Here is a 24684-nt window from a genome sequence, read left to right as displayed (position 1 = left end):
GTCCATTGCACTTTTTCATGATGATGGAAATGTACTTTATCTTCACTGACCAATACAGTAGTCACTAGCCACATGTGGATAATGAGTATTTGAAAGGTGGTTAGTGTATTTCATTTTAATCAATTTAAATAGACACACAGAGCTAGTGGCTACCATATTGGTCAGTACAGCTCTAGACTGGGATGTTCTTTAGTGAATTATTAATTCTGACATCACAGGACAGGACATAATTATGAACAGGAGACAGATGAGTGGATGCAGAGATGGATGAATATGAGAAACTTGGCTCCAAAGATTATAATATCCACACTTTTACAATTCCTGGCTTGCCATATGTTAAGAACAAAAAGACACACCCAAAGGCTCAGCCAATGGGAACAAAGGACTTGAAAAACCTATCCAGTATTCTGCACTTCTGTCCAGCTATATAATCTACACAGTGTGGGCAGTGTAGCCTAAAACCTGATTTTAACTATAGGACTACACTTTTCAGAAGCTTGCGGGCAGCCCCCAACTAAGAACAGTTGAATTTATAGAGCTGGCTCTGTGCTCTAGGAGTTAAAAAGTTCCCCAGGCTATTCAGACACAATTTAGATATTAAGAGCTCAAGTTTTTCCAGCTGAACAAAATAAGTGTGTCATACTCAACCACCTTAATAATAGTCAAAACTTCTAAAGCAACGTACACGTGTAAGGCACTATTCTAAGCACGTTATGTCTATTAACTCATTTAACAACAATCCTGTGAGGTAAGGACTACTATTATTTCTAATATTATTTATTGACTAGGGGCCAGGAGCACGAAATTCGTGCACAGGGGAGGGGTCCCTCAGCCCAGCCTGCCCCCTCTCACATACTGGGAGCCCTCAGGGGATGTCCTACTGATGGCTTAGGCCCACTCCCCATTGGGAGCGGACCTAAGCCGCAGTCTGGCCTCCCTTTGCAGGAGATGACCGGGCTGATCAGGGGAAGGTGCCAGCCCCATCACCCCGCTGCTGCAGCCACTGCCAGTCACCGCAGCCACCAAGGTATTTTCATCAACATGTACTCCAGTCTCTTCACCATGAAAAAATGACAACTTTCTTTAGGCATTTTCAAGATGTGTTTTTCATAGGATATAACATTTCTTTCTTTATTTTTCTTTTTATCCTCACCTGAGGATATGTTTCCATTGATTTTTTTTCCCCTTCCCTCTGATCCCAGGATCGGCCCCTGCCCCCCCACCTCTGATTGCCAGCTCGGGCTGCCCAAGCTTTAGGCTTGGGCAGGCCCCCCTGCTCCCCGCCGGCCCCTCCCATCGCAGGCTCGGCCCTTTCCCAAGCCTAAAGCCTCCGTCCCTCCGATGGCCGGCTGGGAGTGACCTGGGTGCTGAGGAGGTTCCCAGGACCCAGGTATGTATGCAAATTAACCGTCATCTCTGTTGGGTTAATTTGCATACTCACTCTGATTGGCTGTGGGCATAGCGGAGGTACGGTCAATTTACATGTTTCTCTATTATTAGGTAAGATTTTAGAGAGCAAGGAAGGGAAGGAAGAAGAAAGGGAGGAGGGTGAACACCGATTTGTTGTTCCACTTATTTATGCATTAACTGGTTGATTCTTGTATGTGCCCTAACCAGGGACTAAACCTGCAACTTTGGCATATTGAGATGACACTCTAACCAACTGAGCCACTCGGCCACAGCCAAGACTACTATTATTTCTATTTTATAGATGAAAAAACTGAGCAGAGAGAGGTTAAGTGACTTGCTCAAGGTCAACCCAGGCAGTCTGGCACCAAAGTCTGGGCTCTTAATCTTTTTCACCTTTACAAAAAGGCAACCTTTTTGGCACAACCAAAAAAGATACTGAAGATGTTTATAAAGGCCAAAAGCTAAAGCAACCCCAAGTAATAACCCACCAATGATTCACTGAGACCACTAGGCCAAACCAACTGAGAAGTCTTGTAGATTAAAAGCAAGTAGATACATCCAGTCCAGATCATATCATGCAAGTCAATGAAAGCACACTTAACTGCACCCCAGGATAATGCTAGCCAGAAGTGAGAAAAAAGAAAAGTGAACAAAAGTTTCTTTTCCCACCCTAGCTGGTTTGGCTCAGTGGATAGAGTGTTGGCCTGTGGACTAAAGGGTCCCGGGTTCGATTCTGGTCAAGGGCACATGCGTGGGTTGCAGGCTTGATCCCCAGTAGGGGGCATGCAGGAAGCAGCCAATCAATGATTCTCTCTCATCATTGATGTTTCTCTCTCTCTCTCTCTCTCCCCCTCTCCCTTCCTCTCTGAAATCAATAAAATATATATATATATTTTTTTAAAGTTTCTTTTCCCTAACAGTAAAATAGTTTTAAAAAAAAAAATCCCTAACATTTTTCTCAATAAAGCCACAATCTGCCTGATTAATAATATGGAAACAGTTCTTCAAGAGTCAAAGAATGTGTGTGCCTTCAATCAAAAATATCTGAAAACGTACCTTCCTTCCTACCCACCTACTACAATACAGGAAAACCCCTGACTCTCAGGAAAGGGAGGGGTAAGAGCTAATCTAAGAACCCAAAGGAGAACAAAGCTTCAGTTTAAGAAAGATGTGGTCACAAAGAAGGTTTCACAAACCACTCTGCTGTGGGCACCAAAAAGCAAATAACCAGACAGGGAGCTCTGGCAACCTTGTATAAGATTCAGATTTAAGCAAGGCACCAAATAAGGGAAGGATTCTGGCGCATCAACTCCTAGAAAAGTGTTTCAAGTTAAAAATGGTTATTCAGGTTTGGATGTGAACTTCTGTATCTGTTCTTTATCAACAGAGGCACCTCTACTTCACTGGCAGCTAGCAGCAGAAAGCAAAGAAAACTGCTAGAATACACATAGACAGCTGACCTGGTACAGCCTGGCATTTACCTGGACACCGAAGACAAGGCTATAAATGGCAATGCAGAACTTGTGGGATTCCACATCCCAAGTGGATCCAAGCATCTCCAGGTACAGGCAGGCCATGATGTCATTTTCCCCCAACAGCCAGTTCAACATTAAGGCTGAAAACCATGGCACTTTTGGTGAGAGTCAGTTTCACTGTGACTGGAGCTTCCATCTAGTTTTTTATCAGTCATATCTTTTCTATGCTGGTTCCCAGACCCAAAATACCTAGTTCAAAAGACACAGTAAACAACTTCAAATCTCTTTGATTCAATTCTCCTTTTCATTCTCCTTATCCTTATCCTCTCTCAACAATGAAAATTAATCTTAGGCATACCAGAAAGCAGGAAAACGGTGTTCCATCCCTGCTACTATTACAATTAAATATATAAAAAAATTTTTGACTTTAGAATTAAAAGGAAGAACAGAAGTGACACAAATAAAAAACCAATCACATGTTTGTGACAATTTATCAACCTGTATGGCTGATATTATACACTTTTCTGTGTGTATATTATGCTGTAATTAAGGTGGGGTATTTTTTGTTAATTACCACAACCTTTTCTACTGTTCCACAAAAAGTCTTTATTCTATAACCAATACCCTTTGTCCCATATGCCCTAACCCCTACCAAGATTCTAACTCTCATGTGGTAGAAATGAAGGTGACTGTGCTAAAAGTTTGGGGCTCCACCTAGGTGCTGAAAACAACGCTAATGTTAAATACCAGATCTGTTGATAGTATAGACTGTATTCCTATTTTACAGATGTAGAAAGAAGGAAAGAGATTTAGAAAAGTATGCATGGGGAGAGGGGAAAAAAGGAATATAGTAATCCAGAATATTATTGTCCCTTGTGACTCCTAGTCTGCCGTAGTCTCAAGGGACAACATCTCAGGGCATTTATAGTGCCTTATTCAACCTTTTCATGTATGTCAATTCAAAGTATTTAAAAAGCCATATTGTTTTACAGATCTGTCCAGAAATCTAAAAGAAAATATGCCGCCGAGGCCGGTTTGGCTCAGTGGATGGAGCGTCGGCCTGCGGACTGAAGGGTCCCAGGTTCGATTCCGGTCGGGGGCATGTATCTTGGTTGCGGGCGCATCCCCAGTGGGGGTTGTGCGGGAGGCGGCTGATCGATGTTTCTCTCTCATCGATGTTTCTAACTATCCCTCTCCCTTCCTCTCTGTAAAAAATCAATAAAAAATATTAAAAAGAAAATATGCCAAAGAAATTTCTCAGAGAGAATGTCAACTGACTTACACATAGTTTGCTTTACAAATTAGGACCTAGCATCTCAAAGATTTGTAGCACAAGTCAGCTCAAAATCTCATTAGACAGAATAAGGTTTTACAGCTTTAACAAGAAAATAACGACCCTGAAAAATGCAAATCCATAGAGGGTATGATCCCAACTCCTCTTTCCCATATGCTTCAGTAACTGTAATCCTACTGTGCATGTGAAAGGCAAGAATAGGACTTATTGCCAATGGTTACAACACAAAGCATAACTTATTCCTAAGCCAAGCTGGGCTTGGCTCAGAAAGCCTCCCAGAATGATGGAAGGCATGACTTTAGGATGACTCAACCTTTGCTAATGCATAAAATAAAGCAGAGAAGGACTATTTGAAGGATACACTTCTAGGCTTGGGCCAAATCAAAAGCCCAGAAGTATCAACTTTGTGATAAATCTTCAGTTCCAGCTGAATAATTAGACAGCATCAATATGGACATCTGTACTATGGCCTAAGATAGTCTAATGATAGACTCTTGGCTAGGAATCTCAGAAGCAATCACTTGCAGTTTCTAACCACACCATTGTTTTTATCCATGTTGTTCCTTCTGCCAGAAAGTGTGCTACCCGTGACCTAAAGAATTTTTTCATCCTTCAAAACTAAGGATAGATCACTTTTCTAGGTAGCCTTTCTTATTCATCTGTATTACCTCTGTACAATGTATATTATTTCTATTATTACACTTGTAACACTTTATTGCAAGTATTTCCATATTCCATTTTTCCTACTAGACTATGAGTTGTGAGTACCTTGAGGGAAGGGCCAATATCATTTTATGTGCAGTGACTAGAATGATTAACATATAAAGGTACTGCCCTGACTGGTTTGGCTCAGTGGACAGAGCGTCAGCCTGCAGACTCAAGGGTCCCAGGTTCAATTTCGGTCAAGGGCATGTACCTTGGTTGCAGGCACATCCCCAGTAGGGGGTGTACAGGAGGCAGCTGATCAATGTTTCTCTCTCATCAATGTTTCTAACTCTCTATCCCTCTCCCTTCCTCTCTGAAGAAAATCAATAAAATATATATTTTTAAAAACATATAAAGGTACTCACTAAATATTTATGGAAGTGACCCAAATGGGGACAGGGAAAAGCTTGATCCCCTCAGAGATAACTAGCTGCCCTGAGAAAGAGGTTTTACAACTAAACAAGCAAGAGGGAAAAAAATGACCATATAAAACTATGAAACCACTTAGTTAAAGCAACAAAGTTATATACAAGGTAAAATAAATTAAAAATGAGGAAGAGGAGCCAAAGAGAAAGAAATTAGAGGTCATTATTAGTAGGGACACTACATAAAACGCATGCCAGATAGTCCTTCACACTTATTAAAGGAAGTTACAAGTTCAGCTCTAACCCCTGGAACAATTAAAATAGAGAATTATTCTATATAACAAATTCACAAATGTACACAAGGTTAAGAAAAACAACACAGCTCAGCACAACTATCTCTGATACTAAAAACAGAAATTTCTCCTAAGAGTTTCCACAAAAAAGATACCATGCAATGCAAATAGCAATGATTCCCTAGGTCTCTTTATTGTTATTTGTCTTAATATAGGCTGATGACCTTATACCAAAGTACAATTCAGTCAAAGCAATACTACTAGAAACCAATATGTCACCTGGGTAAACAGTTCTCTAATGGTTCTAGGCACAGATGGCATGAGAAGAACAATAATAGGAGAGATGCCTAGTGATTCCCATGCTCAATAAATTTTTGGATCAGTGGATAGATGGAAGACAAACAACTGGAAAAATCACTGAAGCTCTTAAAAATAAAAATGTGTAGTAAATACATTTTATGGAAACTCAAGCATCAAAACTCAAAAGGAGTCTTAATAGTATTTTAAGCTCCTTCTGGTCTAGAGAGTCTATATACTAATACTTGGGAAAATAAAACTAAGCAGTAACTTCAATATTAAATATTTATGAGTAAAGTGAAAGGCTTCCAAGAGGGGAAAAACCCGGAGTTTTCCCCTGGAGCCAAACAAACAGTCTGCCGACTGGGGAAAGATCACAAGCCAAGAAAACGACTATTTCACATTCTCTATCTTAGCCCAAACACTGAATCCAAGAGAGTGAAATAGAGAAGACAGATGCAATTGTGGAACCTGTAAGAGTAGAGAGGGAATGCAGAATGAAAGAACTACAAATATGTCTCCCCCAAGAGTATGGGCAGAAACAAAAACCAATATAGGAAACTGGTGAGAAAGGCAACACGGGGAAAACAAAGGTCAATGCAGTCTCGTACCCCACACAACAGGCAGTATGTTACTATATAATGAGCTGCTCCCACAGACACATCACCTCACTACTCTACTCCTTCCCATAGCAGTTGCAGATTGAACAAGGATCCAGTGTAAGGGTCTCATTCATATTTGGAAGGCTCTTCACAGAGTAGGAGCTGGATCCTAAGGGACGATTTACAGTACACCCTCACATATATTCCAGTTGGCTAGAACTCAGCAGCTGATTGCTCCCTTGTCTAACTTGGTAAAGAGCCAAAGGAGGACTTTTTTTCAGTCAACTCTCCCAGGCTGGAAAATTCTCTAACCCCAGAGTTCTGGCTTAAGTCTGGATATCAGGTTATTCACGACATGCCAAAACTACGTCTTTACATTGGCTTTGAACAAGTCTCTCAAGTACACAATACAGATTCCCACAGATCTCAAAATCATCTGGTCATTAAGGCCAAAGATGGCCACTTGTCCTCACATACTAGTAGAGAGGTCATGCTTTTCAAAGCATGGGCAACATCAAAACAAACCTTTCATCAATCTCAACAATTCTTGAAATGGGGGAACAAGCAACAAATACACTCATTAAATGGCCCCCTTAAGACCTTTTTATTCTAGACCCTACTGAAAACTCTCTCTATTCCTCTAGCAACTCGAATACTCTCACTATGATTGATCCCTATGTCATGAAGAGCTGAATCCCAAGTCTGTTTCTCTCATCGAGGAAGAAGGAAGCCTTAACAAGGTGGTGTTGTTTTTTATCTCATCAAGCTCCACACTTGGTAGTTCTCAACCAGAATCGTACTGCCCCTCCCAGGAAGTGCTTGGAAATGTGTGTGTGCCACTACTGGCACCTAGTGGGTGGGGCCAGGATGCTAAACATCCTGAGGTGACAGGTCCACAAAATGAAGAACTGTCCCCCCAAAAGGCAGTTATTCCCTCATTAACAATTAATGTCCTAAATGAAGGTTCTCCACATTAACTATCTTCACCCTTCCAGCTTCTAGAGCAGTAGTGGGTAAACTTCTCCTGTAAAGGGTCAGACAGTAAATAGTGCAGACCTTGTGGGCCACAGACATCTGTTATATGTCCTTTTTAAACATCCCCTTATGAAAGAATGTAATAAACCAATCTTAGGTTGCAGGTCACTGGCAGACTTTATCTACATCGATTCTAGAGCATTACCTGACTCAGTACAGCCTGTTTATATTGAGATGTTTATTAAAATATGATGGAGTGTGTTATATACAACTCTAATAATGTATATACTAGAATTGTAAAGAACACAATAAGAGCTTCAGAATTTAGTCTTAAAAGGTAAGAATTGGGACATACATTTGACTTTTAGTCAATTAAATGGTTCTCTCATCTCCTCTTTTCCTTGCCTATGCATGTCAGTCACAACTTTCCTTCTGAATTTTCATTTTCAAACATGTTACCAGAAAGAACACAAGCAGTCTTACCCTCTCCTTGAAAGATATATATTACTTCCTATTCACCTTGCGTGCCACTCAAAAAGTCTCTTTAAAATTCTACTGTTAACATTTTTTAAAATGTCTAAACCAAACCAAAGCCTGGAAACTCTGACTGGTATCTGGGTCCTGACTTTCCGGATGGTAACTAAAGGTCACGTGGGGTGGAAAGTGGCCTGTGGGTAACACAGAATACACACATGCACGCGAACAGGATATGTTGGTAATCTGGTTTCCTGAGACCTGGTGAGTTGTGAGAGTTCTCAGCAACACCCTTGGGGAAGATGAAAAACCTTAAGCTGGGGAATACTGGACTTTTAAAAAGTGTCCATTCTTGGAATTTCTAGCTAAAGCAGAATGTGCAGATATACTTCTTTTTTCTCTACATTTTACTTGTCTAAAAATACAAACAAAACAAACACAAAAAATAAATGAGTATTTGACGAGGTTTCTTCAGTGTGGAAGCTGGTGTTTGCAGCATGGCTTATGTCACGTCTCAAGCCCAGAAAGACAGAGTGTGGTTTTGGTGTTTAACCAGCCTCAACTGCACCCTGGCACTGTTTCTTTCCTCAGAGAACTTCGCTCTGTCAGAGGAAAGAAACCAACCTCATATCTTGAAACAAAACGGCTAGGATAAAAATAAAGCCCTGAAGTGGTTTGATGACCGAGGTCATGTAGGGTGTTAAGGGTTTGTAGGTAGGGCCAATGTACTTTGAGAAGTTCCACTCACTGCCAACCACAAAGACACCAGCCCAAGAGTCCAGCAGTGATCCAGGCAAGTAGCCCCAGTCCTTGCCTGTTGGGGACTGCTCCTCACAGCACACTTCACATTATCAATAGCTGAAAAACCCAGTCCTGGTCCTGACTTTCTTTAAGAGTAACCTCACCAAGCTGTTTCTTTTATTTTTTTTTAATCTATTTTTATTGATTTCAGAGAGGAAGGAAGAGGGAGAGATAGAAACACCAATGATGAGAAAGAATCATTGATTGGGCTGCCTCCTGCAAGCGGCCCCACACTGTGGACCGAGCCCACAACCCAGGCATGTGCCCTGACTGGGAATTGAACCATGACCTCCTGATTCATAGGTCGATGCTCAACCACTGAGCCATGCCAATCAGGCACTAAACTGTTTCTTACAGCCTAAGAAAAACAGAGCCAATCTGTAGCCTCTTCCTATAGACAGAGGCTTTTATGAACTCCTGTCATCCCATGTTGCCAAATCTTAATTCACAGAATACTTCCAATAGCTTCTAGGGTAGAAGGGTATGACACAAGGTACATACTGCAGACTATTTTATAAAAGTAAAGGGCTATATACGTAGCATGAAGTTAGTACAATCCCCACAGCAACCCTAAAAATCTTGGTGGAATCTTTATATTCATGAGGTTAAAAAATTAAGCTAACTTTCTCTGCTATTATAATTATGAGGCAATGAAATCACCACAGATAAAACATTTACCTACCAGCATAGAGACTCAATTCTTCTCCATCACTGTAGATGAAATCAATGCTTACATTACCCAGAGAAAAATCAGCCCAAAAGCTTTTTTGAGCTTTAGGTCTGGAATTGTCAACCTAAAGGTTCACAACCCTAGGAATTAGAATTCACTCCACTAAAAGGCAAGTCATCCTGCCTAAGGAAGCAGGTGTTGTAAAACCATGCTTTGACCTATAGTTGTTTTCACAGGACAGGGGGTAGGGGAGAGTGAGAGGAAGGTGGACGCATTAGACAAGCACAACCCACATATCACAGCTTTCTTTTCAGCTCAGTGGTGGTGGCGGCAGCAGCAGCAGCAGCAGCTCAGGTACACAAACTATGCAAGGGTCATTGAAAGCAAGACAAATGATGGGTCTGAAGAAAATGCCACATGCATAACACACTTTTTAAAAAAATCTTTAAGCAAGTACAAGCTGAGCATGTGAGAACTCTATGCCATAAGCCACCTAACATGGATTTCCCATAGTAAAACTGCACTCCTTTGTTGGCCAATGTTTACTTTGCTGGACTCTTGATTAAATGCAAAAAAAAAAAAAAAAGAAAGAAAGAAATACTCATGCGCTATCTAGTCTCATAGAGCCATGTATTAAGAGTCAGAAAGAAAATCATCATTCTCAATTTATAGTAGAGCCCTGAAGAATAAAATCACCATGGAAACAGGGACACAAGAGATTTAGTCCAGGGCAGGATGCAAAATTTCAGGCAGAAACTATGAATCCCAAATCCAGGGAAACAAGGTTCTCACTCTGCCAAAGATTTCAGGTAACTATTAAAAAGCCTGGGGCTAAAGAAAACTGTATGAGACAAGATAAGTTTATTTCTGACCGACTGGTTTGGTGGGTGGTATTCAGACTTTACCAGAACACAGCCTAAAGTTCTTCCATTCAATGGCTTAAGCAGTATAACTTCTCCCTTTTCACCAAGCTTGGATGCAACAGGATGTTGAGGGGGGAGGAAATCTGTCCTCAAGCTCTGTGTGAAGGCCTCAAATCCCAGAGGTACAAATTTCATTAGGAAACAGGAGTGATACCTTCAGATTCTTTAGACTCACTACTGGACAGTAGACAAAGAGGGAGCCAGCCTGGTAGCAGGACATAATGATGACATACTGACAACTAGTTTCTGGGTCAACACCAATGAAAATGTCACAGGAAACCCATCAAAACACCTATGGCCCAATAGTTAAGACACTTTCCTGTGCCCAAAGTCAGGCCTGTTTGCGGGAACTGCCAACCTTAAACAGAATCTCTGAGAACTTAAATAGGTAGCTCTTAAAAATCTGAACTGCGTCCTAGCCGGTTGGCTCAATGGATAGAGCATCGGCCTGCAGACTGAAGGGTCCCAGGTTTGATTCCGGTCAAGGGCACATGCCTGGGTTGCAGGCTCGATCCCCAGTAAGGCGTGCAGGAGGCAGCCAATCAATGATTCTCATCATTGATGTTTTTCTCTCCCTCTCCCTTCATTTCTGAAATCAATAAAAATACTTTTTAAAAAACAAACAAAAAAAAAAAACCTAAACTGCAATAAGCCATTTTGGTGGCACTCTTAAAGCATGGATCACAAGATCAAATGCCTACATAGGTGATGTTAAATGAGCAATGTGCGAGTACAGGAGTTTTGGGGGCTAGTGATAAACTAAAGAACATAAGGCCCTTTAAAAGGGGGTAGCTGCTATTCAACTCTGGCAAACCATTGCCAGATCTTGATTATTTTGTGATTAGCTACCAACTGACTGAAATTTTAACAGAAAACAAACAAAAACCCACTATTTGTACCACCTGAACCATATGATTAGTCTTAGTATCACTAAAAGATAATCAGAAGCCTATTAATGCAGTGCAAAATAAAGCACACAGCACCACCTACGAAGTACTCTTGCCAAAAAGGCTGAACCTGATCTAACCAAGTTTCTAGAGCTAATCCTCACTTACAGGAATATGGGGGAGAGGGACACCACAGGGAGACAGACAAATCCAGAATGTAAGAATTCTACAGGACAACAAACCTGCTTTTTTAACAATCTTATGACATGAAGAAAATTGTTAAAAGAAATGGCAGGATTATTCTTGATTAAAAGAGACTTTGGCCCTGGCTGTTGTGGCTCAGTTGGTTGAACGTTGCTCCATGCATGAGGGGGTCAATGGTTGGATTCCTGCTCTGAGCACATACCTCGGTTTCAGGCTCGATCCCCAGTGAGCGGTGTGCAGGAGGCAGCAGATCAATGTTTCTCTTTCACATAAGTGCTTCTCTCTCTCTCTCTCTCTCTCTCTCTCTATCTCTCTCTCTCTCTCTCTCTCTTTCTCTCTCACTTTCCACCCCCTTCCTCTCCCTCTAAAATCAATAAAAACATATTTTAAAAATTTTAAGAGATTTAGGAGACAAAACAATCAAACATGGCATGTAAATCTTGATTTGAACAAAGCCAACTATTAGAAGACATTTGTTAGATAGTCTGGGAAATGAACATATATATATCAGATACTGAATGATGCCAAGAATAGGCATGGTAATGGCAATGTGGTAAGAAAAAGTCCATTAATGTTTAAAAGGTGTCTATGTAAATGGATGCAATGAAATGATGTGATATCACTTTAAAATACTTCCATGGAGGTGGAGAGAAGGGAAAGTTGAAACAAATGTGGAAAAATCTTGATAACTGTTGAATGAGTGGCAGGTATATGAAGGCTCATTATATTATTTTCTCGTATGTGTTTAAATTTTTTCATTATTAAATAAAACTCTTACAGTCAAAAAACAGGTCTGAATTTAGAAAGTGGGCTATCAGTTTGTGAATTACATACACATTCATTTTCATTGTTCACTTTGGTCAGAGACAGTAAAAAATGCAAAAATAAGCTTAATAGCTTAAAAGATCATTATAACAAAAATATAAGTATGTAAATAACAATTACCACCATCCTATATAATAAAGAGGTAATATGGAAATTGACCATCACTCCAACACACAAGATGGCCGGCAGAGGAGGGTAGTTGTGGGCGATGAGGCCAGCAGGGGAGGGCAGTTGGGAGGGACCGGGCCTGAAAGGGAGGGTAGTTGGGGGCGATCAGGCCTGTAGGGAAGGGCAGTTAGGGGTGACTGGGCTGGCAGAGGAGGGCAGTTGGGGGCGACCAGGCCTGCAGGGGAGGGCAGTTGGGGGCGACCAGGCCTGCAGGGGAAGGCAGCTAGGGGCAATCGGGCCGGCAGGGGAACAGTTAGGCACTGATCAGGCTGGCAGGGGAGTGGTTAGGGGGTGATCAGGCTGGCAGGCAGAAGCGGTTAGGGGCAATCAGGCAGGCAGGCGAGCGGTTGGGAGTCAGCAGTCCTGGATTGTGAGAGAGATGTCCCGGATTGGAGAGGGTGCAGGCTGGGCTGAGGGACACCCCCCCCCCCACCCCCACCCCCCCATGCACAAATTTCATGCACCGGGCCTCTAGTCAATATATACAAAGTTATAATATGCCACTCATTCTTCTTTACATGCATTATCTCATTTAGTCTACCATCATCACTATTTTATACATGAGGAAACTAAAGCTGCACCAGGTTAAGGAAAACGCCCCAAAACTCACAGCTAATAACTGATAAAACTAGGACTTGAACTTAGGACTTTCCAAAGCCCAAGCTGTTAACCTCTGCACTATCCTGACTGGATAAAATTAATGAAAGCTATCAAATTGCCAGTCTCTCAAGCAGGGGTGGAGAACATCTGGCCCGTGGGCCATATAAGACAGGAGAAAACATTTGGTCTGGTCCTGCCAAAGCATTATGGGTGAGTTAATTAAATGTTTGACCAAATAAAGCAGGCTAATTTTTAAGTTGATAATTCTGTATGGCCCAAGAATGATGTTAAAATATCCAAATGGCCCTTGACACAAAAAAGGTTCCCCACTCCTGCTCTAAAGAGATACAAAGGACTTACAGGTAACTGTTCATGGAAAGATCTCTCAAGTCCAATAGTAATACTGGGGGGTGGGGGTGGGGGTTTAGGGGAAGCAAAGGTGCCCTGGCTGGGTAGTTCAGTTGGATGGAGTGTCATTCCCAATGCACCAGGATTTTGGGTTCAGGCCCTGGTCAGGGGACATACAAGAATCAGCCAGTGAATGTATAAATAAGTGGAACAACAAATCAACGTGGTTTTTTTTCCTCTCTCTCTCTCTCTCTCTCTCCAAAAAATAAATAAAAAATTCATAAAAAGTAAAGGTAGCCCTAGCTGGTTTGGCTCAGTGGATAGAGCATCAGCCTGTGAATTGAAGGGTCACAGGTTTGATTCTGGGCAAGGGCACATGCCCAGGTTGCGGGCTAAATCCCCAGTAGGGGGCATGCAGGAGGCAGCCGATCAATGATTCTCTCTCAACATTGAAGTTTCTATCTCTTTTTCTCTTCCTTCCTCTCTGAAATCAATCTATATATATAAAACCCTAATATGCAAATAGACCGAACAGCAGAACAAGCGAACAACTGGTCGCTGACCACCAGCCACCAGAGGGTACCCGCGGAACATGGCGGGTGTCGGCAGCAGGTGGCAGAGCATGGAACATGATGGGTGTCGGCCGCGGCAGGATGCGTAGAGCAGGTGAGCGGGGGTGCCAGACTAAGGCGGGACGCCGGTCGTTGTCATTGGGGCGAGTCTCTGGTGGTTACTAAAAATTCTTTGTTCCCGCGTACTGTGGTCCCACCTGGCGCTCGCACCTACTGCCAGTGCCGGCCCTGCTCATACCCACTGCCAGCGCCAGAGCCGTCACTCACACCTGCTGCCAGCACCCAACGCTGGCTCTGACTGCTCGGCACTGTCAGCAGGTGCAAGCGGCGGCTGCCAGCCCAATCGCCCCTCAGGGCTTTTCCACCTCCCCTGCTCCTGAGGGTGACTGAGGCCAGTAGCCACCTCTCGCACCCACTGCCAGCGCCGGCGCTGGTTCCAATTGCTCAGCGCCGTCAGCAGGTGCAAGCAGCGGCTGCCAGCCCCAATCACCCCTGAGGGCTTCTCCACCTCCCCCTGCTCCTGAGGGGTGATCGGGGCAGCAGTCGCCGCTCGCACCCTGACAGCACCAGCCCTGCTCACACCCGCTGCTGGCGCCGGCCCCAATCGCTCCACGCCATCAGTGGGTGCAAGCAGGGCCAGTGCCGTCAGCGCCTGGGAGCAGCAGCAGCAGAAGTGCTGGAAGACAGGGGACCGGGGGCTGCGGCAGGAGGGGCCAGGAAGGGGCACAGAGGTTGGGTTGAGACCAGCCTCTGTGCCCACCACAGCCTCACGGCCCATAGTTCCCTTCAAGGTGCACGAATTTGTGCACTGGGCCCCTAGTATTAAATAAGGTGTCTTTAAACAAACGCATACATAAAACAAGGTTGCATATTGATGAAATCTTATAACCAGAGGCTCACAGGAATCTAACCTGTACTTTCCTTAGGAGCAATGGTTCAGTATTCACTAATTCAGTATCTGTGGCAATTTAATAGAACATATTAAGTGCTGCAAATAACAATAATTAACTGTATACTGAAACATTCCATTTATGCAGCTACTAGAGGCCCAGTGCACGAATTTTGGGGGTGGAGGGGCGTCCCTCAGCCTGGCCTGCGCCCTCTCGCAATCCGGGACCCCTTGAGGGATGTAGCAGTGCGCCAAGCCACAGGTGGCCAGGGAGGAGCCCAAGCCAGGCACCACACCACTCATATTCATCCCGGCCCACTGCACCTGCCGCTGCTCAGTAGCGCTGCTGCTCTCACCAGCCGTGAGACTGGCTGAGCAGCACTCCTCCTGTGGAGTGCACTGGCCACCAGGGGGCAGCTCCGGCATTGAGCATCTGCACCCTGGTGGTCAGTGCACATCATAGTGACTGGTCAACCGGTCATTCTGGTCATAATGGTCGCTTAGGCTTTTATATATACAGGTTCTTTCCACTAGACCACATGCTGGCAAATTAGGCCCACTGGCCAAATGTAGCCTGCTACCTGTCTGCGTTAATAAAGGTTTACTGGAACACAGCCATACTTATTCATTTATGTATTGTCTATGGCTACTTTAGCTCCACAACAGCAGAGTTGAGTATCTGTAACAGAGACCATATGACCTGCAAAGCCTAAAATATTTACTATCTGACCTTTCTAAAGAAAAAGCTTGCTGACCCATGCACTGGACTCTTAGCTCTTAAAGGAAATACTGATGTCATATTCATTTTTATAATCCTAGCACAGAGCTGGCACAACAGGACAGGTACTCTAAACTTTAGTCTCATTAAGCACTGGACCCAGAACACAGGCTCTACTCCAAATACTCAGGGCTGACTGCATTAAATTTCAGATCTGAACAAGTTCTGAAAACAGATACTACGCAAGGATATAAAATAATGAAATGTGACAGAAGGACAAGGAATAAAAGTTAAAAACCAAGGCAAACAATATAATTTAGTGGGTGAAATACGCTGAGAAGGTTAAATAAGGAGAGGCCAAATAACAGGCAATAGGAGCTACTGAGGTACAGTCCAGTATGAACCCCAAAACACACATCCAGAGGGGTGAAAGAGAAGGTTTTGCAAGAACTTGGCCAAATATACAATGACATTTCACTTGCCTAAAGACATTTCTACACATAGCACCAAGCATGTTGTAGGTACAAAAGTCACGGTTGGGAAAAATGCTAGAAATGGTAAACCAAATCATGCCAGAACACAGTAAGTTTGAGAGAAACATCTGTCAAAAGCTCCCATTTCCATTTGCTCATTCTTCCACAGTAGACACACACGTTACATACTATTCAAAATTTAATAGAGCAATCACGTCTGAGAAAATCCTCAGCAGTTCTAACAGAAACCCTTGCTTTTCAGTGTGAAAATTATTTCTGATGCTATAATTTAATATCCTTAATTAACTTACTATCAGCAACAACTCATTTGCTAAGCAGTACTCTCTTCTGATTTCCAAAGGGAACTGAGGTATAGCAGAAGGCTATAAAACACAGAAAACTACACCCAACTGGCCCTGGCCAGTTTGGCCCAGTGGATAGAGCTTCGGCCTGCGGACTGAAGAGTCCCGGGTTCAATTCTGGCCAGGGGCATATGCCTGGGTTGTGGGCTCAATCCCCAGTAGGGGGCGTGCAGGAGGCAGCCGATCAATGATTCTCTCTCATCATTGATGTTTCTCTCTCTCTCTCCCTCTTCCTTCCTCTCTGAACAATAAAGAAATATATTTTTTAAAAAAAACACTACACCCAACTGAACTAAGCTGCATATGAATACACAAACAGCTATCGCAATTCACCACATGAACTCATGATATGAGCCACACCTTCCACATCTGGTGTTACATTTGCCCATCTAATATCAGATAACCCTCCTTCCTCCATTTCACAGTAACTCAGAAGCTGCAATCCTTCTGAAGCCCACTTCTATAGGCAAACTTCCTATCTTTTCCAAGGTAGTATTTACATTATTTCTTAACCAATAAACGTACAAAATTGTACAACTGCTTTATTAGATTCGTATCTTTTTTTTTTAATGTCACTGAAGAAGTGCTTGAGTGTCATTTCACTAACCCCATTTTCCTCATAAGCTCTGTGGTTTCTATTGTGTGATTTTGCATAGTGCAGTGATTTTTAGAAATGTATGTGTTACATTACAGAACTGACTATAAGTCCAATTGGTAATTTAAAAAAGCAAACTATAGATTAGTGTATATATAGTATAATCCAATTTTATTAAAAACATGTATTTCATGTGTCTACAGATATGTATGCATACTCATCAATGCTTACAAAAAGGTCTGGAAGAACCTCCTGCAAATAGTTAATAGTGCTATCTCTGAAGGCAAGAATATGAGAGACTGTCACTTTAAACTTTAAGTATATTTTTGTTTGATTTAGATACAATGAATTGGGGTTACTTCTGAAATTTTAAAAATTCCTTTTAAAAAACAAACAATATTTCCAATACTAGAAGTACTGAAAAGAGTACTTCTAAACTTCAGTCTCAGTAAGCACTGGACCCAGAACACAGGCTCTACTCCATTTGATTGTATCATCCCCTGCTTAAAATTCTCAATACTTTAATGCAAAGTTCTCAATATTTATGAAGGATCTGGCCCCTCCTACCTTCTCCAGCTTCATTCCTCACTGTTCTTCCCCTCATTTACATATTCAATTAAGATTTATTTAGCCCTAACGGTTTGGCTCAGTGGATAGAGCGTCTGCCTGCGGACTCAAGGGTCCCAGGTTCGATTCCGGTCAAGGGCATGTACCTTGGTTGCGGGCACATCCCCAGTAGGGGGTGTGCAGGAGGCAGCTGACTAATGTTTCTCTCTCATCGATGTTTCTAATTCTCTCTCCCTCTCCCTTCCTCTCTGTAAAAAGTCAATAAAATATATTAAAAATATATATATATATTTATTTATTTATTTAGAATCTTCCATATGCAGGCACTGGGGATAAAGCAGTGAAAATTGGATACAAACCCCACTCTCATATAACTTTGAATCTACCAAGGGAGAGACTTTAACCAATAACAAAACTGTACTTAAAATTACTTAGTAAGCCGAAACTGTTTTGGCTCAGTGGATAAAGCGTCAGCCTGCGGACTGAAGGGTCCCGGGTTCAATTCCGGTCAAGGGCATGTACCTTGGTTGCAGGCACATCCCCAGTAGGGGGTGTGCAAGAGGCAGCTGATTGATGTTTCTCTATCATCGATGTTTCTAACTCTCTATCCCTCTCTTTTCCTCTCTGTAAAAAATCAATAAAATATATTTTTTTTAAAAAAGACTTCTTACCTGATGATGCACCATCTAACTAGTTTCCTTTAAAATAAATAAATAAATAAAAAATAAAATTACTTAGTAAGAAATGTGACATTAAAAAGGGGAAACAGGCAGGCTTGGGGATCAGGAAAAGCCTCCCTGGAAATGGAAGTGATATTTATGCTGAGGATTTAGGACATGTAAGAATGGGACTGATAAAAAGAGAAGAGCATTGCAGACAGAGAGAATGTGCAACAGCCAAAGGACCAAAAGAGAGCTTGGGCCCTTCAAGGAAGCAGTATGGCTGAAGAACAAAAAAAAAGGGAAGAGAGGTATAAGGTAAGGTTAGAAGCAGCAGAAGCTAAATTACGTGGGCCCATAGACTATACTAAGAATTTTGCACCTAATTCTAACAGCAAACAGATACAATTAAAGGCTTTCAAGAAGAGAAATGACATGATCAGAAATGTGCATTTGGAAGCTCATTTGGGTTATTGTCTAAAAAGAAAGGCCTAAGGAGGGCCAGGAATAAATGTGGAAATGACACTAGGAACTTCTTTCAATAGCCTGTAGATTACTAAAATGAGAGTCTGGACTAGGATGGTGGGAATGAAATAGAGAAAATTAAATGGATTCAAAATTCTGTTAGTAGATACATTCAACAGCTCTTGATATTGACTGGCTGTGGGGATACAGGAAAGGAAGGGATAAAGAATGACTCAAGTCTCTAGCAACAGCACTTCTCACACCCTAGCCTCCAGCCATACTACACTACTTGCAGTTCCCTAAGCTGTCATGCCTCTTTTTTTTTTTTTTTTTCAATACAATTTATTTTATTTTATTATTTTTTAAACATATTTTTATTGATTTCAGAGAGGAAGGAAGAGGGAGAGAGAGACAGAAACATCAATGATAATAGAGAATTATTGATTGGCTGCCTTCTGCACACCCCCTATTGGGGATCAAGCCTGCAACCCAGGCATGAGCCCGTGATTAGAATCGAAACCAGGACCCTTTAGTCCACAGGCTGACGCTCTATCCACTGAGCCAAATCCGCTAGGGCGGTCATGCCTCTTTCAAGCCTCCGAGTGGAAATGCGCTTACATCACCCTTCAGCTGCAAAATGCTTCCTCATCCCAGCCTTCCCTAATGCCCAGATTAGGTGCTCTAATTGCGTGCTCCTGCAGCTTCTCACACTTGCCTGTATCATAGCACTTGGCACACTGCATTTTAATCATACTAGAGGCCTGGTGCACAAAATTTGTGTGGGAGGGTGGGTGGGGGGGAGGGCCCTTCAGCCTGGCCTGCACCCTCTTGCAGTCCAGGACCCCTCAGGGGATGTCTGCCTGCCGGGGAGGAATCTCTCACCCTCTTTCAGGTGAAACCCTTCACTTGTGCTCTGAACCCTACTTCCTTCCCATCCTCTGCAAGGACCTCTCCCTGCCATCTATTTCCTTTCTTTCTTAGATCTTTAACCTATTTATCATTGTTTTCTCCTCAAGCAACTGAATCAACTCTCATCTATAGAAAGATATCTTTGCCTGACCAGCGTGGCTGACTGGTTGGGTTTCGCTTATGAACCAGGAGGTCACAGTTCAATTCCTGGTTGCAGACTCAATCCCCAGTGGGTGGTTGTGCAGTAGGCAGCTGATAGATGATTCTCATCATTGATAGTTCTGTCTCTCTCCCTCTCCCTTCCTCTCTCTGGGATCGAAAAAACTTTTTTTTTTTTTAAAACAAGATACTTTCAAATATCTTTATCTCTGATCTAGACTACTCTCCTCAGCTTCAGACATCTGTTAGCCTCTAAAACTCTACTTTAATGTCTTATAGAAATTCCAACATGTCCAAAACTAAACTTAGGCTCTTTCTCCTAAAACCAACTCCACTAAAACCAACTTTATTCCCTGTCTCAGAGAATGAACCATCATCTACTCAGTTTCTAAACCAGAACCTCAGGTGCTACTTTTATTTTTTTTTAAGTTTTTTAAAATTGATTTTTAGAGAGAGGGGAAGGGAGAGGGATAGAGAAATAGAAACATTGATGAGAGAGAAACATCATCCATCGGCTGTCTTCTGCACACCCCCTATTGGGGATCGAGCCCACAACCCAGGCATGTGCCCAAACAGTGACCTCTTGGTTCATGGGTCAACGCTCAACCACTGAGCCACACCAACTGGGCCAGGTGCTACTTTTAACTCCCTCTTCTCCCCCAGCTTCTCATGTCATTCAGCTAATAAAGACCAGTGCTAACTTTTGGATTCTACCTCCTTAATATACCTCATATCTACTCACATCTCCCCATCTCCTGGTTCAGATCTATTTCACATGTTGGATTACTATAGCATCTTCCTACTATTCTTATTTCTAATCTTACTCTTCACCAAATTTTCACAAGTTTTCACAAGAAACCAGAGTTATATTTCTAAAATATGTATCTGACATTTTATTTCCCTACTTAAAGCATTCAATAGCTAGCTCCCTACTACCTTCAGGATAAAGGTCAAATATTTACTGCATGATCCTTCAAGATCTGGTCCCAGCTTACCCCACCACCCACTCCACTATGAATTTGATTCTCAAGGCACAATGAACTACTATGCTCTCTCTCCCTTACTTCACCAAAATCCCACACAGAATCCTAAAGCATCATAATGATGGCTCAAACCCAAAGCAGCAAAAAATTCTTATCCTATACTAAGTAAATATTCATTTAAAATAATTACTTTTACTAAATTCTATAGTACCACATAGTGGTGAGAGAGGGAAGCGCATAATAGAGATAAAGGAAGTGTGGTGACCCTGCAGTGCCTCATAGTTGTGTGTACCAGGACACCCACACTTAGTTAGCTCATCTTACTGATTATATCACTCCAAGAACTTACATCACTGGGGCTCAGGCTGCCCAGTCCATTCTCCTGCTCAGAATCCTTCCCAGACTCAGTGCCCTGAGAGGACCGGGGATTGGATGGATGAATCCAAATCTCCAGGCGAGTAGTGTCATCTCCAACATGCCGGAAAGTAGACTTCTTTCCTTTCCGCCACTGATCAGTGTTCAGTTCCAATTCCTCGTGTTGTTTTTTTTCCATCTGTTCTGCCTATACAACATACAAACATACAAGCTCAGACTCTTCTGGGATTCAGTTAATAAAGACAAGTGCTGCTGAAACCGGTTTGGCTCAGTGGATAGAGCGTCGGCCTGCGGACTCAAGGGTCCCGGGTTCGATTCCGGTCAAGGCATGTACCTTGGTTGCGGGCACATCCCCAGTAGGGGTTGTGCAAGAGGCAGCTGAGCGATGTTTCTCTCTCATCGATGTTTCTAACTCTCTATCCCTCTCTCTTCCTCTCTGTAAAAAATCAATAAAATATATTAAAAAAAAAAAAAAAAAGACAAGTGCTCACCTCATCTGAGTATGTCAACCAAGAACTATAAAAAGTAAAAATTTGCCGAAACCGGTTTGGCTCAGTGGATAGAGCGTCGGCCTGCGGGACTCAAGGGTCCCAGGTTCGATTCCGGTCAAGGGCATGTACCTTGGTTGCGGGCACATCCCCAGTAGGGGGTGTGCAAGAGGCAGCTGATCAATGTTTCTCTCTCATCGATGTTTCTAACTCTCTATCCCTCTCTCTTCCTCTCTGTAAAAAACCAATAAAATATATTTTTTAAAAAATAAATAAATAAAATAAAAAGTAAAAATTTTGCCATAGTTCCAAAAGAGCACAGTTTTAAAACAGGGGGGAGGAGGGCAGAGTACCATCTGCTTTGTCACATAAGAGTTACTGATTCTATAAACTAGATGCTATGGAATATGCACATTCAAGGGCCCCAGAGAGTTCTCCTAAAGATGAGTTTGGTTCTGCATAGGAACTGACTCCCATCAGCACAGCCCCCTTGAGCACATTTTTAGCCATTCCCTTAAGAACACAGAGACACTAAGAGAAACACATTCTCCTAGGAAGGAATGATTCTGCCTGCATCCCCACTCACCTTTCGTTTGGTCTCTTCAAACAAGCTCATGAGACTCTCCTTGGCAGTCAGGATAGGGTTGCTGGCAGCTAAACTGCGCATATAGTAATACACAGCATCAAGCTTCCTCCTCTGTGGAAAGAGGCCAGAGACACTGAGTCAACCAAGTTTCTTTCTGAGTCCAGCCTAAATCAGCTGACCTAAGAAACCTTAATATCTCACCCAAGCTGTGCCCCAAGAGGAATTCCAGTAAGAAAACGAGAATGTTATCCATGGAAGAAGCCATGGCAATTACATCAGAAAGACCTCTTCTTGCACAATACCTTATATGCAGAGGTACTCTAAGAGCCAAGTACTCATAAGGGGGCGGGGGGGAATAAAGAGCTCATCCTAATAACAGAGTAACAGTAAATTACCATCACTCCGCTACGCCCACGATTGGGCGGCGGGAGGCTAGGGGGCGGGACTCAGGGTGGCCTATCTGGCCATTGAGAGGCATGGATCCGCTGCCACTGAGGGGGGCTACCCTGCTGTTGAGAGGCGCAGGCTGAGGGGGCCTGCCGTGGACATCCAGCTGCGCCTCTCAACGGCAGGGTAGCCAGGTGTCCGCAGCAGCCCCCCATCAGCGGCCGTTGAGAGCAGCCTCGGACCATCAAAAGTGGGGGAGCTGGGTGCCTGTCTGCTCCGGCACCAGCGGACAGGCACCCAGCTTCACACGAAAAGCAAAAGCGTGTAGGGGACCCTACACGTGCATGATTCAATCATGCACTGGGCCTCTAGTAAAATATAAAAGTCAATTATACTTTGTTTTTAAATAAAAAATGTTCAACTCACCTAATAATTTATTGTTTTTAAAAATTATTAATAATGGCAATATTGATTAAGCATAACCAAATATGAGGCAAGTGATCAGCACTTCATAGATATTATCTCAAAACCTAAAGATACTGCCATATATTATTATTCCCATTTTAGAAATGAGGAAATGGAAACTCTCCTCAAATACTGAAAAGAATTATCATATGACATAGAAATTCCACTTCTGGGTATATATCTAAAAGAATTGAAAGCAAAAAAAAAAAAAAATTAAAGAATTGAAAGCAGAATCTTGAATAGGTATTTATTTATATACACTCATGTTCATAGCAGCATTATTCATAATGCCCAAAAGGTTGAAGTGTCCACTGAGAGATGAATGGATAAACAAAATGCAGTATATACATACAATTGAATATTATTTGGCCTTAAGTAGGAAGTTTTAATACAAGCTATAACATGAACGAACCTTGAAGATATAATGCTAAGTGAAATAAATCAGTCACAAAAAGAAAAATACCATATGATTCCACTTATATAAGGTTCCGAGAGTGGGCAAATTCATAGAAACAGAAAGTAGAAGAGTAGTTGCCAGTGGCTGGAAGGAGAGGAGAGTGGGGAGTAGCTGTTTCATGGGTATAGAGTTCCAGTTTTGTAAGATGAGGAGAGTTCTGAAGATCATTTGAACAACAATGTGAGTGTAGCCGAAACCGGTTTGGCTCAGTGGATAGAGCGTCGGTCTGCGGACTCAAGGGTCCCAGGTTCGATTCCGGTCAAGGGCATGTACCTTGGTTGCGGGCACATCCCCAGTAGGGGGTGTGCAAGAGGCAGCTGATCGATGTTTCTAACTCTCTATCCCTCTCTCTTCCTCTCTGTAAAAAATCAATAAAATATACTTAAAAAAAAACAACAACAACAACAAAAAAAAAACAATGTGAGTGTACTTAATATTACTAAACGGTACACTTAAAAATGGGTTAAGGTGGCCCTGGTCGGTTGCTCAATGGTTAGAGCATCAGACCACACACCAAAAGGTCACGGGTTCCATTCCCAGACAAGTGTTTTTACCTAGGTTGTAGGTTTGATTCCCGTTCCCATTCGGGGTGCATGTGGGAGGCAACCAATCGATGTGTCTCTGTCACATCAATGTTTTCGCTGTCTTTTCCCCCCTCTTCCTTCCCTTCTACTCTCTTTCTTAAAAACAAACAAACAAAAAACAAAAAAAAACTATCAAGCCATGAAAATAAACCTAAAGCCAATCTGAAAATATTATATCCTGTATGGTTCCAATTATGTGGCATTCTGGAAAAGGTAAAACTATAGAGACAGTAAAATATCAGTGATTGTTAGAGGTTCATGAGATGCAAAAGGGACAACAGGTGGAGGGTGGAGCATGGGCTATTTTCAGGGCAATGAAACTATTCTGTATGATATTATAATGGTAGATACATGTCACTATACATTTATTTATTCAGACCCATAGAAAGTACAGCAGTTAAAGTGAACCTTAATATAAACTATGGACTTTAGCTAATAATAATGTATCAATACTGGCTCATCAATTATAACAAATATAGTACACTAATGTAAGATGTTAATAATAGGGAAAATTGAGGGGGAGGAGAAAGTTGAAGGGGTATATGGGAACTCTGTACTTTTGCTCAATTTTTCTATAAAATTAAACTGACCAAAAGAAATAAAAATAAAAGCTATTAAAGAAAAAAATATCCCCAAGTTGGGGAAGGGGGAAAGTCACAATAAGATATTACTTCA

General features: G+C 42.3%; 1 protein-coding gene across 2 annotated transcripts in view; it reads right to left on the bottom strand.

Annotated features, from left to right (window-relative positions):
* SMG6 (SMG6 nonsense mediated mRNA decay factor) overlaps positions 1–24684 on the bottom strand; it is a 219430-nt gene that overhangs the window by 178285 nt on the left and 16461 nt on the right. For both annotated transcript variants that reach the window (XM_008147894.3, XM_028155061.2), the window contains exons 7-8: positions 22117–22227; positions 21017–21229 (exon numbers count right to left, since the gene is read on the bottom strand). In XM_008147894.3, coding sequence (XP_008146116.2) covers positions 21017–21229; positions 22117–22227 — 324 coding nt within the window. The remainder of the gene's footprint in view (positions 1–21016; positions 21230–22116; positions 22228–24684) is intronic.

The sequence above is a fragment of the Eptesicus fuscus genome, chromosome 20, assembly GCF_027574615.1.
Source record: "Eptesicus fuscus isolate TK198812 chromosome 20, DD_ASM_mEF_20220401, whole genome shotgun sequence".
Lineage (NCBI taxonomy): Eukaryota > Metazoa > Chordata > Mammalia > Chiroptera > Vespertilionidae > Eptesicus > Eptesicus fuscus.
Note: the sequence above shows the minus strand (reverse complement) of the source record. Positions and strands in the feature narration are given on the sequence as shown.